Source organism: Epinephelus moara, chromosome 24 (assembly GCF_006386435.1).
Source record: "Epinephelus moara isolate mb chromosome 24, YSFRI_EMoa_1.0, whole genome shotgun sequence".
Taxonomy (NCBI): domain Eukaryota; kingdom Metazoa; phylum Chordata; class Actinopteri; order Perciformes; family Serranidae; genus Epinephelus; species Epinephelus moara.
The window spans coordinates 38536979-38555736 of record NC_065529.1 but is presented as its reverse complement, the minus strand read 5'-3'; the positions used below and the strand labels follow the sequence as shown (position 1 = coordinate 38555736).

Genomic DNA, 18758 nt, shown 5'->3' with positions numbered 1-18758 from the left:
GTGCCTGTGACTGATTGGAGACAATATCAGTAATTATCCCCATTATCTTTACCTTGGCTGCTTATCATCGTCTGCCTGGTGCTAGGCCCCTATCACTGTTTGAATGTTTAGGAAGGAGGTGCACCTGGACAGAAATGGTGACACAGACGTGCCGTGGGAATTTCAAAATAAAGTCTACCTGCTGATGAAGATCATGTGACATGACCCAAAGCTCCAGAGCAGCGACTCAGTGAAGGTGAGACTGTTTCTGCAGGAACTTTGAAGCTGCTGTTAAAAACATCCCAATGAAATAAAGGGAATGAATTTCACTTTGATTTTACAAACATCACCAATGAAGACAAATACCCGTTGTGTTTATGTTTTTGTTTTGTCTGCTTTGGAAGCACCACGCTGACTATAATTCATCTTCTGTTTCACATTCAGAAGATTTAATGAGTCTCATTTACAGTCTCATATCCACAGGATCCCTGCCAGACTGAGATATCATTTTCAGCTCTGTTCATACTTCATTTTGATCATTATACATTACGACTAATTTGAAGAAGAGTCCTCAAATTAGTGTGTTTGCAAATTTTAAGAGACACAAAAAAATTACATGCTTATTATCCGCCTAAACTCAAACCAACACAGGCCATTAAAGCCCTCTCTGGTGCAGCTGAACAAGCAAGCCGGTGGCTGTGGATTAAGGGGAAAGACACCACCACCAATAGCAGGGTTCAAGGGGGTAAAAACAGAGGTGGGCGTGCCTTGGATGCCAGGTGTCGCCGATGAGCCCTCTGAAGGTGTTGTGGGCCTTTCATCGAAACACCAGTGAAGGAGGGACCCACCTGATGACCCCCATAAGATTTTTACCCTCCCTTAACCCCCACCTCCTCTCCTAGCATGGCTCCAACTTTCACACACAATTGCAAGTATGTGCAACAACAATTGACCAATTAAACTCCACCTTGAGTTAGGTGACTTTTTTCTCCTGGTAGTTTGGTGTCTCCTCCCTCATCAAAATAAGGGAGTAAGGGGAGGTGGGGTGTACAGCTCGATCAGGCGGGGTAGAGTTCAGTCTGCACAGACATCTCTCCTTGGCTCCTTACTTTTCTATTTCCCTATGCTCTTTCCTAGTTTTCTATCCTTCTAACCTTAACCCTTTTCCCTTTGGCCCTCATTCAGAAACCCCCAGACATCACTATTATTCCCACTCATAGTCTCAAATATGTGCATCAGGGATTGTAACATCTACTCCTAAAGTGAGCTGAACAGTACCGCATCTGCAGTTGTGTTGCATCTTGTTTGGTTTGTCATCACATTTACATTGCAGTAGAAAAACAGCTTTACATGTGCAGCTCAACACTCCTGAGTATTTTTCTCATGCTGCACACGATGCCACCCACTGACCGAAAGTGGAAAAGCACCCTCTGAGTCCATTTACACACCACACAGGACGAGGCTACTTAAAATGCCTTTATTTCCTATGATTACATTTTGACAACACACAGATATGTCCTGACCACATCCCATATTTTGGTTCCCTTGAGTAGCTCAGTTCTACATAGAGTGATATATGAGTACAAGTTCTGTGGTCTTATTGTTCCCTCTTTTTTTGGCTGGAAAACATGGATTTTGTACGGAAATAAATCATGCAGTTCACAAAAAGGCACAACTATTGACACACCTCTACAACAAGACAAAAACAAGAGTCAAGAAAGACGTTCAAGCATTTCCCTTGTCTCTGTTGCTCGGAAAGTGAGTGCCCGATGGAGCGTGATGGGACTGTGATCAGGTCTTTGGGTGTTCTGTATCATGGCTATGTTCACGTGAGGGGACTAAAAGAGGAACCGTTACTGAAGCAGCAGGTTGGCAGTATTGCATTGCAAATGTTGTTCTGCGCTGTTTATAGCTCGAGAGACCCAGGAAGACGGGGATTTTGTTGCCTGCATTGCAGAAAAGTGACAGACTCGTGTAGTCCATTAACAGAACACCAACAAACGAATACAGGCTCTATTGGTCCTATTGCAAATACACAGAAACAGGAGGCAGAAACTGATGGCAGCTCAAATACACGTAGATGAGAGTGAGAATATTAAATGACCCCAGGAGAGGATGACCTGACACACACTGTAGAAAATGATATGATGTGGCGCTCCTTCACAGTAAGATCTGGATTTAAATTTGACACCACATTTACACCTTTTCCACCAAATTAGCTCGGGATCGTCGGGAACTCTGGTGCTATGTAGAGAACCAGAACACGTTTCCACCAGTTTTGATCAGAGCCATTGTAATCAGGGATGTATCATCATCGGAAGTAAACAGTGGAAACAAAATGGCGGACCGCATTGATAAGCCTACCTACGAACTTTTGTTCTGCAACTACAGATATTTGTTTCAATCCAAAAATAATAAACTATTAATGAGACCACTGCACGCTCCTTATTTTTTGATGATTTCTCACTTCACACCTCTTGTTGCCTTCTCCATTCTCTCTTTCCGACGTCTAGAATATGGCACTGATGTCGTCACAATTTGCACTTTAGGCAAAAAGAAAAACCTGCTACTTTTTGGTTTCAGCCAGAGACCAAAGAACAAATTTATGTTTGGTCAAATTGCTCTTGAATGGTTCAAAATTAGGTGCATGAACCAGAACAGAACCCCGTCCATGTTGATAGTAAAGGGGTAATTGTGGCATCTTCAGAATAGAATATCCAAAAATTATAAATGTGTGTTGTCTCTATAACTCTCAGCCCCTCGAACACAGAGAGACAGCTACATTACACTCTGAAAACATGAACAGTCATGAAGATTACATCCATCTTCATCCACCGCATGCTGTAAATAAAGGTTTTTTTCCAACAGTAAATGACTGAAACTCAAACAAAGCACACAACGTTAACAAATCCCCACATTAGAAACGTCATGGCAGACACAGCACTGACATCTCAGAGCATGCACAAGTGACACAACACCGGCTCATCCTATTGCGATCCATTAGTCAAACTGCGTGTGTTCGCTCGTGAAGTGACATTTGGAATGAAAAGATTATTGATTGCTCAATTACATGAGTGGAGCTCCTTAGGAGGACTGCATCAATAATGTGCAGTGTAATACTTCACAGTACTAATCCAGCAAAGGAATCTTAATAAAAATGGGGAGCACCCATGTTGGAAAGTATAATCAGACATATCAGAGCAGGCTCATGTGAATAGCAATAAGATGAGAAGGTACAGTTCAATGGAGCAAAAGGAGGAAGGAAAAAGGGGCTACAAGTCGATTAAGTCGTCCACTTCATCGACATTTAATAAACTGAGACTTGACACCCATCTGGCAGGAGTAAATGAAGGAAACACTTACGGTACACTGAGATAGAAAATCAAGGAGCCGGCAAATATTCTCCTTTTTTTGAAATATATACAGTTAACTGGTCAGCGACCGACACACACTGTAAAACAAGTGCAAGCAGAAATGAACAGTAATTACATGACTTGTAGCCTGAGCACATCGTAACACTGGATTAAAGCACAGAGGACACAAACAAACAAACGATGACAGAAAACCAGACGATCATGCAGCATTATGGCAAACTGAGTGGATTTCTTTTTTTTATACAGCAACCCTGCTTTAATCCTGAGGCGTCAGAGGAGCCCGTGAATCCTAACATGGATTATTCAGACATACATTCAGTCCCATTCAGCAAAAATACATACACTTTGCAGTCAGTGCATACTCTTTTTTACTCCGTTTTATTATCAAAAAATGACACAGAACACAAACACACATACACAATATAATTATGGTTCCTCTTTAAAACATGCTACTATTTACATCATCTCGTCGTGGATACATGCTGAAGCCTATTAACAAATCTGCGCGATGCATAATGTCGACAGTAGGAGGAAGTAGGACTGTGCGTGGACCAATCAGTGTGCTGCTGTTCAGCCTCCTGCAGAATTACTTTTACTTCTGGTGACAAAATGGCCGCCTACAGAGGCAAAGAAAGGCTGTACTGATTTAATTTTATACTTAACTTAAACGCCCAGTTATGAAGTTTAACCACTCCTGAACACTAATAACAATTAAATGATAGAATGTAAGTGTTTTACTTCAGAAACCATTCATTCCAAATTTACATGGTTATAAATTTCCCCACTTTCCCAGAAGGTCATTTGTTTTCTTTAATTTTCATACATTTTGATTGAAAATGTGTGTGCAAAGTGTCCTTTTATCTGAACTTCTCTTTACTGTTTTATATAAAACACTAAATGTGTCAGAGGTTCCTAACCTTTTTTAGCCTGTTGTACCCCAACAGCTTGAGTTCCCCTTCATCGACACCAACCTCCATGTTCCAAAAGTGTTCTTTTGATACATTTTTCACTACTATTTTTCACGCAAGACATGGCAATTCTGGGCTCCTTCTTTCAGTAGGTTTGGTCAAATTGTCGTTGGCATTACAACCTCTTGCTGGACGTTTCAATCATTTTCTGATGCTAACAAGTTTTCAAACTACTGGTTATTGTTGTAATAGTTACACTCAAGTCAAGTCAAGCCCTGGCTAAAAGCAAAATAAAACAAATAAATGAAACTAAGATCAGCATTACACCAAATTGTGACCGTATTTGTGTCTTTATTTCAAGATGCTAAGATGAGTATAGGAATTCATCTATTTTTCTTTTTATCAAATCATAATTTCTCAAAATGAGCCACTCTATAATCTTTCCACACATGTACCCTGTGGAAATGGCAAAAGCACCACCCCAGGTATAAAGGAAGCTCTATAAGTTCAAACAGGAAGACTTTCTTTATGCGTCATTCATCCACAATTCTCTTTCTCTATCCCATTCCCACTGTTTCTTCCAATCAGCTGATTATGGGCACTGCTCTTCCAGTTAAACACGATCTGTATCAGATTATTACGCTGCTGCTTTCAATTTTTAAATCTGATCTCCTCTTTGCTGCTGTCAGCTGTCATTTCAGGTGGTGTCGTTGCACCCTACTCCACCCCATTTACCTCCACTCATTGTATCTAGTGCCCAGGTCGGGCTTTAAAGCTTTAAAGACCTCTCCTGATCACATCCATCTCATCACCACCACCAGTATCTAGACTCCGTAGGGGTCTGCTTAAAATATATGATTCATTGACTTTGGTAGCTCCATTTTTCAAGACTGAATTTGTCATCCTGAATTTGGTGTTTGAGATCCAACTGAATTTGAGCAACTTGAAGATAGTTTAATGTGAGTTTATTTTGTGAAGACAATACTGAAAACCATCCAGTTTTAAAAATGTCAAAGTGGGAAATTCAAACCACATAAATGAAGATAGATGGTTCTTCAAGTAAAATAACTCACAGCTATAAATTCAGACGTATTAATCAAGTATTCAGGAGTACTGAAACTTTACAACTAAGTGCTTATAAGAATTAAATCATTGCAGTCTTCCTTTGCCTCCATGTCCCTGCTCATCAGTCGGACACAATGTCTGTGATGATGTTTTCACACCGCAATGTTGCAGCACTTTGGCTCCAGGTTTACAAAGCTTGTGGCCGATGAGTGAGCTATCCAAACAACATGAAATACTGCGAGGCATGATACATGCTGGATTCTGCAGCTCTATTTGGTTCAAGCAGAATGGTCCAAGATATGTTTATTGTATTATAATGTTTTCATGTAGCTCTTGCCCTGTTGGGATTTTACAAACCTGCTTTTTTGCACTTCACGCTCTCTTAAAAAGTGCAGCTACATCTTCAAATTCAAACTCTCTATAAAAAAGACATCTGGTCTTTGATGGGTTTCCTTGTGTTGTTTCACCAGAAATGATTAGGGGTGTGTGGTATGTTTGGTAAACTACAACATTCGTCAACATGTGATCCCTTTAATGGAAAACAAAAAATGAGTTAGATGGCACTGTTTTTAGGGAAGCAAGAGCAGGATTTAAAGAAAAGGATTGTCATAATTGATATGAACATTATTGATGAGCCTTCCCGTGTCCTTACCTTGTCCACAGATAAGTAAGGTTTTACATCCAAATGGTCAACACAACTCAAGACAGATTCAAGATGGCACATTCACAGTGTCCCTGACTACTTTTGAATGATTTTCCCTTCAAAATAAAACAATGAAGCTTACTGTAATTCTCAAAGTGTCATATCAGGAAAGGCACCCATGTATTCCTGTCCTACATTAGATCCGTCTGGAGACACAGAGACGTGTGTTGAACCTAAATGCATAGACGTGCCTTCGTGGCAACACAAAACAAGCAGCTTAGATCAGACGACTGTTCCGTATTATTTACCACTGTACTGTATCTCCTTCTCAAATGTGAGCCAGTAAAATGAAGACAATCATTTATGCAGATTACTCTTGAAAATATATTGCAACATGGATCGCTGCATTCAGTGAACTCATTCATTCTCAATTAAATATTTTTGCATTAATAGACTTAAACAGACTATGCAGGAAGTAGCCCAATACTACAGTACTTTCTACTGCAAGTTATAGCACACTTATTAGCAAGATACAATACTGGGCGTGGTGTATGCGGAGCAGTGGGGAGCTAAGTAAAGCATGCTCTATAAACTAAACTAAAGCTTTATTTTCCAGCATTGTCTTTCGTTCAGTGTCAGCACCCTAAGAATCAGTTTCTAAGTTTCTTCAAATGAAAGAAAGACCAACAGTCGATCATTCACGAACCAGTCACCCGGTAACTCAACGCCACTCCTCTCAGCATACACTAATGTGTGAAATGTGATGCTTAAAAACAGTTTTTTCTCGACTTAACCATGAATGAGCGGATATTCTAAGATGTCTCTTTTTTGCTGAGCAGGTTTCATGACGAGTTGTCACGTGTTGTTAAGTCATGGGTTTCATGCAAAGTAGGGGACAGGGGTTGGATTTCTGAGTTAGTGCATTAGCTGGTTGGTGGAGCATGTTACTTCTTTGCATTCAAGGACGCCAGCTGACCATCAATATCCTCCTCTGGCTGCAATGGATGCCACTGGGCAATGGGGCGGCGCGGATTAGCCAGCATGTCGGACCAATGCTTCAGACCGAGGCCGGTTGCCTTACTGCCCACGAAGATCTTTCCAATAGCGTCATTTTTACCGATCTTGTCGTAATCGAACACTGTGACCGCCACCAAGATTTTCTAAGAAGGCAACAGGAGAGGATATTTAATTTCTCATAGTTATTAAGTCATCAAAATATGTGGAGAAACACTTTATTTTCTCACAGCCATAATTACCCTACTGAGAAAGAAACAAATATTTGTGTTTGACTGTCACCGTACCTGCATCTGCTCCAGAGGGATTTCAAAGCTGAAGGATTCATTATAGTAAGGGTTTAGAGTGTTCTTCTTCACTGTAGTCTTCTTTTTCTTCAGACGCTTACCACCCTGCAGCAGCTGGATCTTTACATAAGGATCTGCAAACAGCATCGATATGATCAGCAACAGAGACCATGAAGGTAAGTTATTGTACTGCAGTTGCTCCTGATGTTTCTGCAATATTTACGTCCCTTTCATCACTGATATGCGTTTCCATTGTATTGAGTTCCTGATTACTTTCTGTATTGATTTATCCTCAGTTGTGGTGTATGTATTTGACCCTGCTGCATTACAACTATTGCTTTTCTCAAGTGTACGTGCATGACAAAGCACAGCCATTATAAACCATTATTCCCTTGATGTCAATGATTTGTTTTAGATTCTAGGGACCAAAATAAACTTAAAACTGAAACTAGCTAAGAAAAAACATTTTAGTAAACTGAAATATAATTAAAAACTAGACTTTAAAAGAAATTAAAACTAATACTAAAATAAAGATATACAAGAAATATGGCAACACATTTTCATCCCCAACTCATCAAATACCGAAGCTTGGCCTATATGTCCAAAAAAAAACAAAAAAAAAAACTCCTGCTTCAGTTTTGGATGTCCAGGGACGATGTGTCAATTTACGCTAATTACATGCGTAGTTTCTTTTCAAAATAAACTTTCATTATTACAGAAAATGTACAGTTTATAATCAGTAAATGCAACAAAGTTAGAAAAACTTCACTTTTAGTTTTACTTTCTCAGATTTAGGCAACAAAGAATGATGGGTAGGTTTAGAAAAGATATCGTGGTTTGGCTTAAAAAAAGTCCACTTGTTACAATTGTAACATCACGTGACGGACATCACTAGCTTAGTATGCTTCACATACTGGCATACTATGTTGTTATTTAAAGAACTCAGTTGACTTTTGGTTTCACATGGAACACAAACAGTGGTCTCCTGGGTGAAAGTCCAGAGCTTGTTTGACCCCTACACCTCCCCTCCCACTTGCCCTATGTGGACTTTCTTGCTCCTTATACGACAGCTGATACCTGGAACGTCAAAAATGCCGCTGCCTAATGCGTCTCATACCACGTATAAGGGGCCCTACACATACTGCGTCTTTAACTGCCTGTAAAAAGCGAGGTCAGGCGCTAGGTGCTTCTCTTGTGCCTTTTTTGTGCCAGCTTTCAAAAGCGCAGCGGCAGGTTGCTATGATAGCCTATTTATCTGAAATCCTGAGTGCACAGTGTGTCGGCTGATTGTCTGTGGGACCAATGTAAAGCTCGGGCAGCCCTGTGCTAAATGATCAACTTCTTTTCCATATTTACCACAGACTGATATTTACAGATGAATGGAAAGATATCTGCTGGCTGTGATTAGTTGGTCCTTGTCACATGACATGTGGTGTGCGCTGCTGTGTTCCAAAAGTTGAACTCAATTTATCTCAGGGCGCAGCCGTTGTGCCATGAAAAATAGGCACTCTGGAGTGCAAGTGCATCACAGCTTCTCATTGACAACAATGAATTTGAAGGCGCAATAAACGTGGCATGTGTACAGCCCCTAAAGGGGGTCTCTGGGCATCGGTGTCTGATGCAAAATGCCAGTTGGGAGTGAGACTGTGTTGGAATATGATTAGTTTTAGTCTCTGTAAATTTGATCATATTCAAACAAGCATGAGGACGCATTGTTTCATATGTTTACTGAGACTGGAATTTCTCTTTCACTGTGAGTAAACTGTCCTCACAAAATGTTGTTTGTGTTGTAATACCTGTTCTTAACTTCTTAAATCTTGACCCTGACAAATACCTCCCATAAAAAAAAAAAGGAAACTAATACTAATAAAAACTAAACTAAAACTAAACATTTTCAAACAATAAAATGAATTGATCAGATCCACTCTGAAACTAACTAAACTAAATTGAATTGAAAGCAAAAATTAATAAAGAAATAAAAAATAAAAACAAATTAAAAGTCAATAACTATAATGACTGTGGACCAAAAGTCTTTATCATATAATACTTTCTGAACCTAACCTTTTTGTACATTAGAACCATTTCATACGTGAAGTGAGCTTTTAAAATGTTTTTGTTTTGCAACACCTTCGAAACCACAGTCCTAGTCAAACACAAATTGAAACCTTAACTGTCACCTGTAGCACCACTCCCAATAAAAGTGTAGTAATCTAGATTACCAGATAATCCACAGGCGTCCATCTTCTTCAGGTTCTTGGCCTCCAGGATGCAGACGGTGAGTTTCCCAGCAGTGGGGACGTAACGGAGGGAGATGCAGATGTCTCCGAGTTTCTCAGGCTGAGCAGTCAGCACAGAGAGAAAACAGAAATGACACGTATGCTCATCAGCCAACAGCAAAACTGCTTGTTTTAGATGAACATGATGATGGGCTGCAGCAAAATGCTCTCAGCTACTGTCTGCTGTATGACCTGCACTTTTGCGTTTGAGCTGAAAGTGAAAGATTCTGAACCCCAAAGCTTACAGCAACCACTGAGGTGAATGAGATGGATATTTGAAAAAAAAAAAAAAGGTCAAATGTCTCATGCAATCTCATTACGACATAGTCCCTGAAAAATGATTATTACTGTGAGAAAACTGTGATTCTGATGATAAACGGAATGTTTGAGCACTTTTAGAAAAAAAAATTCTAGAAGTGTAATTCTTAACAGCACCTCCTCTTGATCGGCGCTCTCCAGATCCCGCCACTCCTCGATCGGCCGTCCGAGGTCGATAGTGTTCATGGGAATCTTCACTTCTCCAATGACGTCATGTTTGGAAAATCGGTCGTAGTCATAAACAGACATCACCAGAGTCTTCCCACCGAGCTCCTCGTAGGGGATCTGATGAACAGAGACAAGGTTATGTGGTTTTATATGTTGATATCTCATATGTTTCTCCATTAGTGATTTTATGACAATAAAAGCAAATTAAATCCTCAAATAATAAGTAAATGAAAAGGGCACAGTTGAGGAAATTAGTTTCAGAATGTTAACGTGAAATATTTATCTAGTATGGTCAAGAGGAATTTTGAAAAATTCCCATGAATTTCTTCTGGCAGATTTGTGCAGGTTGACTGGAGAAGCTTCAAGTCTCCCTCCAGACATGTTAAAAAAAATATGTAAAAAATCTGCTATGATTTATATTTTAGTCAACATGATTTTCCCACATAAAAAAGTTTTAAAAAATCTCTCTGAAAAAGACCTAGAAGTAAATATCTTTTATGTTGTTTGTGTGTTAGCTTGTAAGCTAACTGGCAGTGGCAGTTTACATCATAGCTAGCAAACCAGCTTTTCATTTGCGTCACAACCAGCATTGCCCACAACATCACGTTGGCAGGCATTCATTTATGTGTGGCCGCAGCCCAAGGCAGCAACTGGCTATTGCACTAGTGACGTAATCTATTTCGTAGGCAACTGGACTTGCTTTAGTTTCTTGAAGACGTTTCACCTCTCATCCAAGAAGCTTCTTCAGTTCTAAATAACTGGTGTGGTGTCGCAGGCTTTAAACTCTGTGTGGGTGTGAACCCTTACAGAGTCGATAAGGTCACATGTGACACATTGACCATCATGTGTGTCTTTAGGGTTAGATGGGTCCAGGTGTGAATGGGTGATTAGCCGTCAGAGGAGGGATTTCAGGACTGCACCGTAAGTGGGTGATAAGTGGTGTCTTAGCACACCTCCGCTGTTTAACGATAGTCATTCCAGTTTGACATAGAAGGCTTCTTTCACGCCTCTTTCAAACCATCAGTCTTCTCTGCCAAGATGTGCACATTGCTGTCCTCAAAGGAGTGTCCCTTCTCCTTTAGATGTAAATGGACGGCTGAGTCTTGACCCGAGGAGCTGGCTCTCCTGTGCTCTGCCATGCGCTTGTGGAGTGGTTGTTTTGTTTCCCCAATGTAAAATCAGTGCATTCCTGGCTGCACTGAACTGCATACACTGCAGTTACTTCAAGAAACTCAAGTAAATTCAGTTACCTATGATATAGCATTTACGATTACCATGACCTGGATTACTGAGAATCTTCACCAACACTGGGGACATAGCTAATCTAACGCTAATCTATCTTCCCGGTGTACGTTGAATCATTAGCCCCTTTTACACTGGCAGATTTTCCGCGAATGTTGGGTTGTTTTGCCGGCAAGCTGCGAGCGTTTAGACACACAGAGCCGGATTGGCGAGTTGATCCGAGGTGACCAATTTTCCACCTCGTAGGGTAGACATATTGGCGGAACCCTCTTGGTTTAAAAAGACCAAGGCGGCCTTCTGCAAGGGGCTGTTGAAGACTTGTGGGAGGAGCTGTTGATGACACCGCAAGTACGACCCGCTGGCGGTGGATAACCAGGAAACAGCTGATAGCAGGAATTAGCGAGCAGCTAGTAGCAAGATGGAAACACAAACCTGACAGACACTGTAAAGATGAGCAACTGAGGAGATAAGGAATTGCGCGCCCTCCTTGCCCTCGCAAACGAAGAGGCCATTAACCATCAGATGACGGGGACGGTGAAGAATGGGCCGACTTACGAGAGAATCGCTGAAGGACTGACCAGCCGCGGCTTCCCTCCCACGTCGCTGTTTACGTCAAACGCTGAGCTACATGTTTCGTTACTTGCTCACGCCCCCCTTGCCCCGAAAAAGGTGCATTCTGTATAAACAAAAGTAGGTAGGCGGCATTTTGCTGCACTCCCTGATTTTGTTTTTATACTGCCAATGCTGAAAAAAGACTGATAGGGCTTTCCTGCAAATTTGCACAATTCCTATCTAAAAGGGGCTACTGACTGTATCTAAAGATCTTCATATACCATCTATGGTTTGAATCTCAAATTTCAGGGAAGCGCTCAGACATTGCTCTCTTAAGGAGAGGGATGTGAAAACGGGAGCGTATCTATGTTTCCCGGGTTCTATGTTCCCCGCTTACACAAAAAAGGTTCTATGTTTCCCGCTCAACCAAGCGGGAACTTTTAGTCAAAGTCTGACATTTTAAGGAATGTTCATGGTGGGTTTTTTTAGCTATGGTGGAAAATCAGTGAATGGGTGAATACTTAAAAGCTGACAAAATGAAACAAATTGAAAATACAAATGATCTTAAAAGATACCCTTCATTTAGGGTTAAAAAAGCATTTAAATAATAATATTAATTTACTTAAATTACTTGATTTTATTTAAAGAAAAAGAAAAGCTAAATATTAGAAAAGCTAACATGCTCTAACTGACTGAAACAATCTTAAATGAAGATGTAGATAAGTCTTTATGCTTCCATCCCTTGCAGACACCGTCTAGACTAATAAAAAACCTCTCATGTTCAAAAAGAAGTCAAACTCAAATGAACCATCACAGTGAAACACTAAATGTGGCAATGAACCTCTCTTCAGCTCTGTTTAGGAGAGGAAATAAGATGGGTTTTTTGCTGCTGCAAATTTGCAGGCAGGCTGAGCTTCCAGCGAGACCCAGAGCCACTTGTAAAGTCTCTGTGGGGTTTATTAGCCAGGACAGGAAAGAGCAGCATGTACTGTCAGCTGCACAGACCACTGAGAACACACATGTGAGACACACACACTATAAGGGACACGCTGGCAGCTGGTTGTAGGAGGATAATTTCTGCAGCTCATTTTATATAAAACACAAACATCCTCACTATCTTCTATAAAAGTTTGATGTATGTCTCTCTTTCTGTTTACAGCTGCATTGATACAAATCAAAGCAGTGCAGACTAACGCAGGATGCTCACCTGTTCTGCACCAAATTCTTCAACAATAGACGCACACACTGATAAGACTTACCTTAAATACAAATGTCTCATTGAAGACAGGGTTCAGTGTTTTCTTGTGGACTTTGGTGTCATACTTCTTCTTCTTGTCAGGCAGGAGCAGGACTTTAACGTAAGGATCGGAGGTTCCACCTGAGTCCATGGATATGAGGTCCGCAGCTTGAAGGATGCCGACTGTGAGCTGTGTGCAGAGGAGGCCGTGGGCAGAGAGTCGGGGATATGAAACAGAATTTTATCATGCAAAGAGAAAATGTCATTTGCAGCAGTGACCCTGACGGTCACTGCTGCAGAGATTGGTTATGTAACATTATCTGACAACTTAAGCTTCACAATCAATCTCCCTAAATTTCGTGCTCCACTGCAGATGTTTCAAATGTCAGAGGGTTTTCTTCAAAGTGACATGACTGTCGCGTTTTGATTTTCCTGTTCTATAAGATGTATGTATGTTCAAGCTAGTTAAAGCTTAGAGACAGATAAAACAATCTCTGCTCTGTTTTATGTTGACTTCATTTAAGACACTTCGTCTTTGATTCGCCACTCAAAGCCTCATTAATTCATGTCATATACTACCACTGTGTCCATATGCTGCTGAGAGCATTACAGTAATGACGTTAAGGTTACTGAATCTTTGACAAATCTGTTCCCTTTTCCCTGAGCCGGCATTATTGTAAAACTATACATCACGTATCTAGATTTTCAGGTATTTTTAATGAGAGGTTGGGACATTTCCAGCTGTGTTTGTAGCGACTAAAGCAGGTGTCTTTAACAAGAGATCAGGACATTTCCAGCTGTGTTTGTCGCAAGAGCAGGTATTTTTAATGAGAGGTGGCAATATTTCCAGCTGTGTTTGTTGTGACTAAAGCAGGTGTTTTTTAATGAGATGTCAGGACATTTCCAGTTGTGTTAGTAGTTAGGAAAGCAAGAATTTGAAACGAGAGTTCGGGACATTTCCAGCCGTGTCTGTATTGACGAAACCAAGTATTTTCAACAAAATGTTGGGACATTTTCAGACATGTTTGTGGAAACAAAAGCGGGTATTTTTAATGGGAGGTTGGGACATTTCCAGCTGTGTTTGTAATGACAAAAGTGGGTACTTTTAGACAAGAGGTCAGGACATTTCGAGCTATGTTTGTAGCTCAGAAACTGGTATTTTTAACAGAAGGTCAGGACATTTTCAGCCATGTTTATAGCAACAAAAGCGGGTATTTTTAATGAGAGTTGGGGACATTCCTAGCCGTCTCTGCAGTGACAACAGCAGGTATTTCAAATGAGAGTTTGGTACATTTTCAGCCGTGTGTGAAGTTACAAAAGCGGGTATTTTAAACGAGAGGTCAGGACATTTCCAGCCATGTTTGTGGGGACAAAAGCTAGTACTTTTAACAAGAGGTTGGGACATTTCCAGCCTTTAGTGTAGCTACAAAAGCTGGTGTTTTAAAAGGGAGGCCGGTACATTTCCAGCCATGTTTGTAGTGAGGAAAGCAGGTGCTTTGTTATGAGAGTTCGGGACATTTCTAGCCATTTCTGTAGCAATAAAAGCAGGTATTTTTTAAGCAGAGGTGGGGACATTTTAAAGTCATGTTTATGGCAACAAAAGCAGGTGTTTTCAAACGATAGCGTGGGACATTTTTAGCCATGTTTGTTGTGACAAAGGTGTGTGCTTTTTGACAAGAGTTTGGGACATTTCTAGCCGTGTTTACAGTGATGAAAGCAGTTATTTTTTAACAACAGTTTGTGACACATCCAGTCATGTTTGTGGCAACCAGTGTATTTTAAGCCAAAACATGTTTTATTAACACTAAGCAGGTTGTTGTTGTTTTTTGCCTAAACCTAACTGAACGTTTCCCACAGCATTGTCACAACACAAACCTGAAAATCAAAATGTAAAGTTTTAACATATCTGCTACATATGAAACTTACAAATGTGACATATGTGTGGTTTGAAGAAACATTCAATGCCACTATATATTCTGGCGACTGGTTGCTTTATGTATGGTAAGTCAGTTTATTCCCTAAAATGTTGAACTATATCTTTAGATACTGATTTTTTTTGAATGTAGACAGGGTATAAAACATAAAATGTTAGACATCAATTAGACATTACACATCTGAAATTGTTTAGTGCTTCAAAAATACAAATATTTCTTTTAAAGCTTGATAATATATGTAATGTAATTTCAAGTGCCAAACAACCACAGACCTTTGCATTCTCAAAGTCATAATCTATAGAGTACTGCAGCTTCCCAAGTTTCTCTTGTTCTTTCTCCTCTTCCTCTTTCTCCTCCTCTGTCAGTCCGGTCTCTCCTTCGTCATCATCCTCGTCGTCCTGGTGTATCTGTGGTGTGAAGGTAACGAGACAGAACAGGGTGTTACAGGTCAGAGGGGTGAGGGGTCAGACTACAGGGCTCCCCATGACAGCCAGCATGCCACAGACACTGGAGCTCCAGGAGTTTTTACGTGGGAGATACATGTTTTTGGTTACTGCTTACCTGCACAGCACCTGATGATAATAACCAGGGATTTATCATTTTAAAAGTGAGAAATCTCTACTGGTAACATATAAATACAAGTTTATACTCCTGCACACCTTGTCCTCTCAGGGTTTTTAGGATCATTGGGCAATTCCTTCGACATGCTTGTGCAGTTCAGTGACAGCCAGAGTCAGTGGAGGCTTTGCATGCTAGTTCCACTAAGAGGGGTGATAAATGCAACAGTTTTCCAATGAAATCAGGTATTAGCATAGTTCGCTTGTTTGTCAAAGGGCTTTGGCTTCACCGAATGGAGGAGGAGATAAATGTTTAAATAAAAACCCCTAAGGAACTAGCTCACAACAGCAAATGCCACGCATACTAAAAATGATAAAAGGCAAATACTCAGTGCAAGGAGCTGGCTTTCAAATAACCTTTTCAAAACCTACATTCACAACTTTGATATTTCACAATAAAATCCAGAACTTTTTTTAACCTTCATGCCTCATTTCACCTCTAAATTTCTGTGGCACCAAAAAAAAAAAAAAAAACCAAGCTTCTCTTCTCTTATTACAATAAATGGTGTAGGATTAAAGGGCACAGCCAGCTATTTGAATAATGTCTTATTGCTGCAGTGTTATCATTGTAGTTAAATTAAAGCCTCATTGCTGAGGTGACCTTGTCTTTGAAATGTTTGAACTCCTTTTTCAGGCCATCCAGTGTCTCCACATCCTACCTTCTCATTGAGCGTTGCAATTTAAAGGACAGATTTGCGAGTGTTTGGCTCTTCATGCAGTTTTATCATCACCGTTTCCATGTCTCCCAAACAACCAACCATGCCCTTTATCACATGCATAGATTAATAGTGTTAAAAGTGTCTTGCATATCATCTCTTAGTCCAATACTTTCCATATTGGTGTTATAGTCACATTGTCCCAGGAACAATGCGTTAGATGGTTAGACTCTCCTCTCTGGGGTTTATGGAGCACATCATAGCTTTCCATTGTTACATTCTCAAGCTGTCATGACAAAAAATCTTAAGGAAAAAAAAAAAAGTTGCAAAGGAAGCTACGACTTTCATTCCATGAAACCCCCCTCCGCCCCGGGGGGCCAGAGAGCGTCAACGTGAGCTATCCACCTACCGTAGAGCGGGAGTCCACCACAGTCAAGAAACACGAGGCACACACAAGACAGACACAAAGCGGGGGAAAAAAGGAGGAGAGCAGAGAGAGGAAGAGATTCAACTCACAAGACACCAAACACACTACAAAAGAGAGGCAGTCAACACCACCACCACCACCACCACCACCACAATTATGATGAGAAATGACACGCTTGTTTTCGGCTGGGGACGATAAATTCACATCGTGGACACAAGTAATTGATTGCCTTAATTAACTGTCACTGGAGCGCAGGGCAATCTGTGGTGATGTTAGCTGATTAGGCTTCAAATGAATCACTGGCTTTTCCAACATTTATCCTCTGATTTACTGAACTTTGCTTCCAAATCCTCCCAATATTTCTGCGGGGTCTCATGCCTTCATCCATCATGTTTAATTATACAAATGTAGCCTTTTTGTACTGTGCGACTTGTCTGAACAAACTTTCCACTTCATTATTCTTTGTCACCCCGTAACAAAGTGCGTCATTTTTCACCACGGGGCCACAACGGAATACGTCACACATTTAAACGACCACAACAACAACATCGAATAAATGGAGGGGAAGAGAGCTCTCCTTGTGTCCTCTACAGCCTGGGCTACAAAAGCTGCTGGTAAAAGATCAAATTCGGTTAGCTACAGACATATTTCAATAAAGAAAAACTCAGCAATTCAAAATGTCATCAACAACAATGAAAACTTGAATGATAAATTGTTGTAGAAGAAGCAAAACATCCTGTCACTCTGACTTTTTCAGCACGTAGGAAGCACAAGGCGTCATACCTCGCCACCCTGCATGTTCTTCATGTTGAAGCCGTCTTTGCCCTTCTTCCCTTTCTTGTTCTTCTTCTTCTTGCAGCAGCATTTTTTGATTATGCAGAAGCAACAGGTGAGGATCAGCAACGCGGCCACCACAGCAATGGCGATCAGAGCCCATGGAGGCACTGTCGGTTTTAAAAAGCAACAGAGAGGTATTTATTGGGACTTAACATTTAAAATAAAGGACATGTTGAATTTGAGCAGGCAGTGCTTACATGGAATTTTATCAATTTCATTCAAGAATTTGCTCTTGATCTCCTCAAACATGTCGTTCTTGCTGATCTCTGTGTTGTTGGAGCCAGAGGTCTCCGGCACCGAGGTGGAGATGAAAGCCTGGGTGGGAGCCATGGTGGCAGTGGTGACACCGGTGGGCTCGGGGGCCGCCACGGCCTGCGAATTTCTGAACAAGTTGAACTTCATTGTCAAAGACTAGGCGCAGCGTCCCTGAGGCAAACAGATCAGACAGAGAGACAAGATGAGACGAGTCAAAAAAAATGTAGTGTCACGACCCCGGTGCTGAAATATAGAACAAAAGTGTTTTAATTTATATTGAAAGACTTTCAGGATTATTGTTGAAGGCGTTCATTAAATTCTACCGAATTTTAAACACAAATTTTGTCAGTTTCTTCTGGCCAAAGGGAAAAGATTAAACCGATGTGTAATTTAGACCAGAAGAAAAACATTAAATGTAGTGTTAAAAAGAAAACTGACAAGCTGACGATTCGTGAATATTTTAATCTTGTTTAAATAAAGACTTAGTTTAACATTTTCACGTATATGCTCTCTTTCCAAGAATTTGATAAAAAAAAATTGATCCTACTCTCATGTCTCCCTGTTAAGCCTGGAGCTGACAAGAGAGGCATAAAGAGTGGAAACAGGGGGAAACTGCTAGCTGGATGGTGGAAAGTTCGGTCAACCAGCATCTCTAAGCCAACCCGTTCTCATCCCTACTTGTCACATATTACCGCTGCTTGGTCAGTGACGTTCAGGTCTACATATTAAGTGCTAGGTAAGTGTTTTCACAGGAAATGTACAGTTTCGGCAGGTTAGATGCATTCAGTCTTTTTCAAAATAAACTTACAACATCTGTAAAACACCTCATATTTACATTCCTTGTGCAACACAAGCACGTGATAAGATTTAGAAAAAACATCACGGTTTGGAACTCCAGTACATTCATACGGGAAACAGAGTTCCCGAGTGGAAGTCCGGGTTTGTTGGACTCATCCACCTCCTCTCCTG

At 40.7% G+C, this 18758-nt stretch overlaps 1 protein-coding gene across 6 annotated transcripts in view; it reads right to left on the bottom strand.

Moving 5' to 3' along the window:
* Positions 1 to 1520: 1520 nt before the first annotated feature.
* Positions 1521 to 18758, bottom strand: part of LOC126386660 (synaptotagmin-2-like) — a 56750-nt gene continuing 39512 nt past the window's right edge. For 5 of the 6 annotated variants that reach the window (XM_050039143.1, XM_050039145.1, XM_050039140.1 and 2 more), the window contains 8 exons: positions 17732 to 17960; positions 17481 to 17641; positions 15270 to 15404; positions 13086 to 13253; positions 9982 to 10149; positions 9490 to 9607; positions 7271 to 7404; positions 1521 to 7129 (listed from right to left, as the gene is read on the bottom strand). In XM_050039143.1, the coding sequence (XP_049895100.1) occupies positions 6914 to 7129; positions 7271 to 7404; positions 9490 to 9607; positions 9982 to 10149; positions 13086 to 13253; positions 15270 to 15404; positions 17481 to 17641; positions 17732 to 17936 (1305 nt within the window). In that variant the 5' untranslated portion in view covers positions 17937 to 17960 and the 3' untranslated portion in view covers positions 1521 to 6913. The remainder of the gene's footprint in view (positions 7130 to 7270; positions 7405 to 9489; positions 9608 to 9981; positions 10150 to 13085; positions 13254 to 15269; positions 15405 to 17480; positions 17642 to 17731; positions 17961 to 18758) is intronic. The other variant, XM_050039146.1, reaches the window with a different exon arrangement.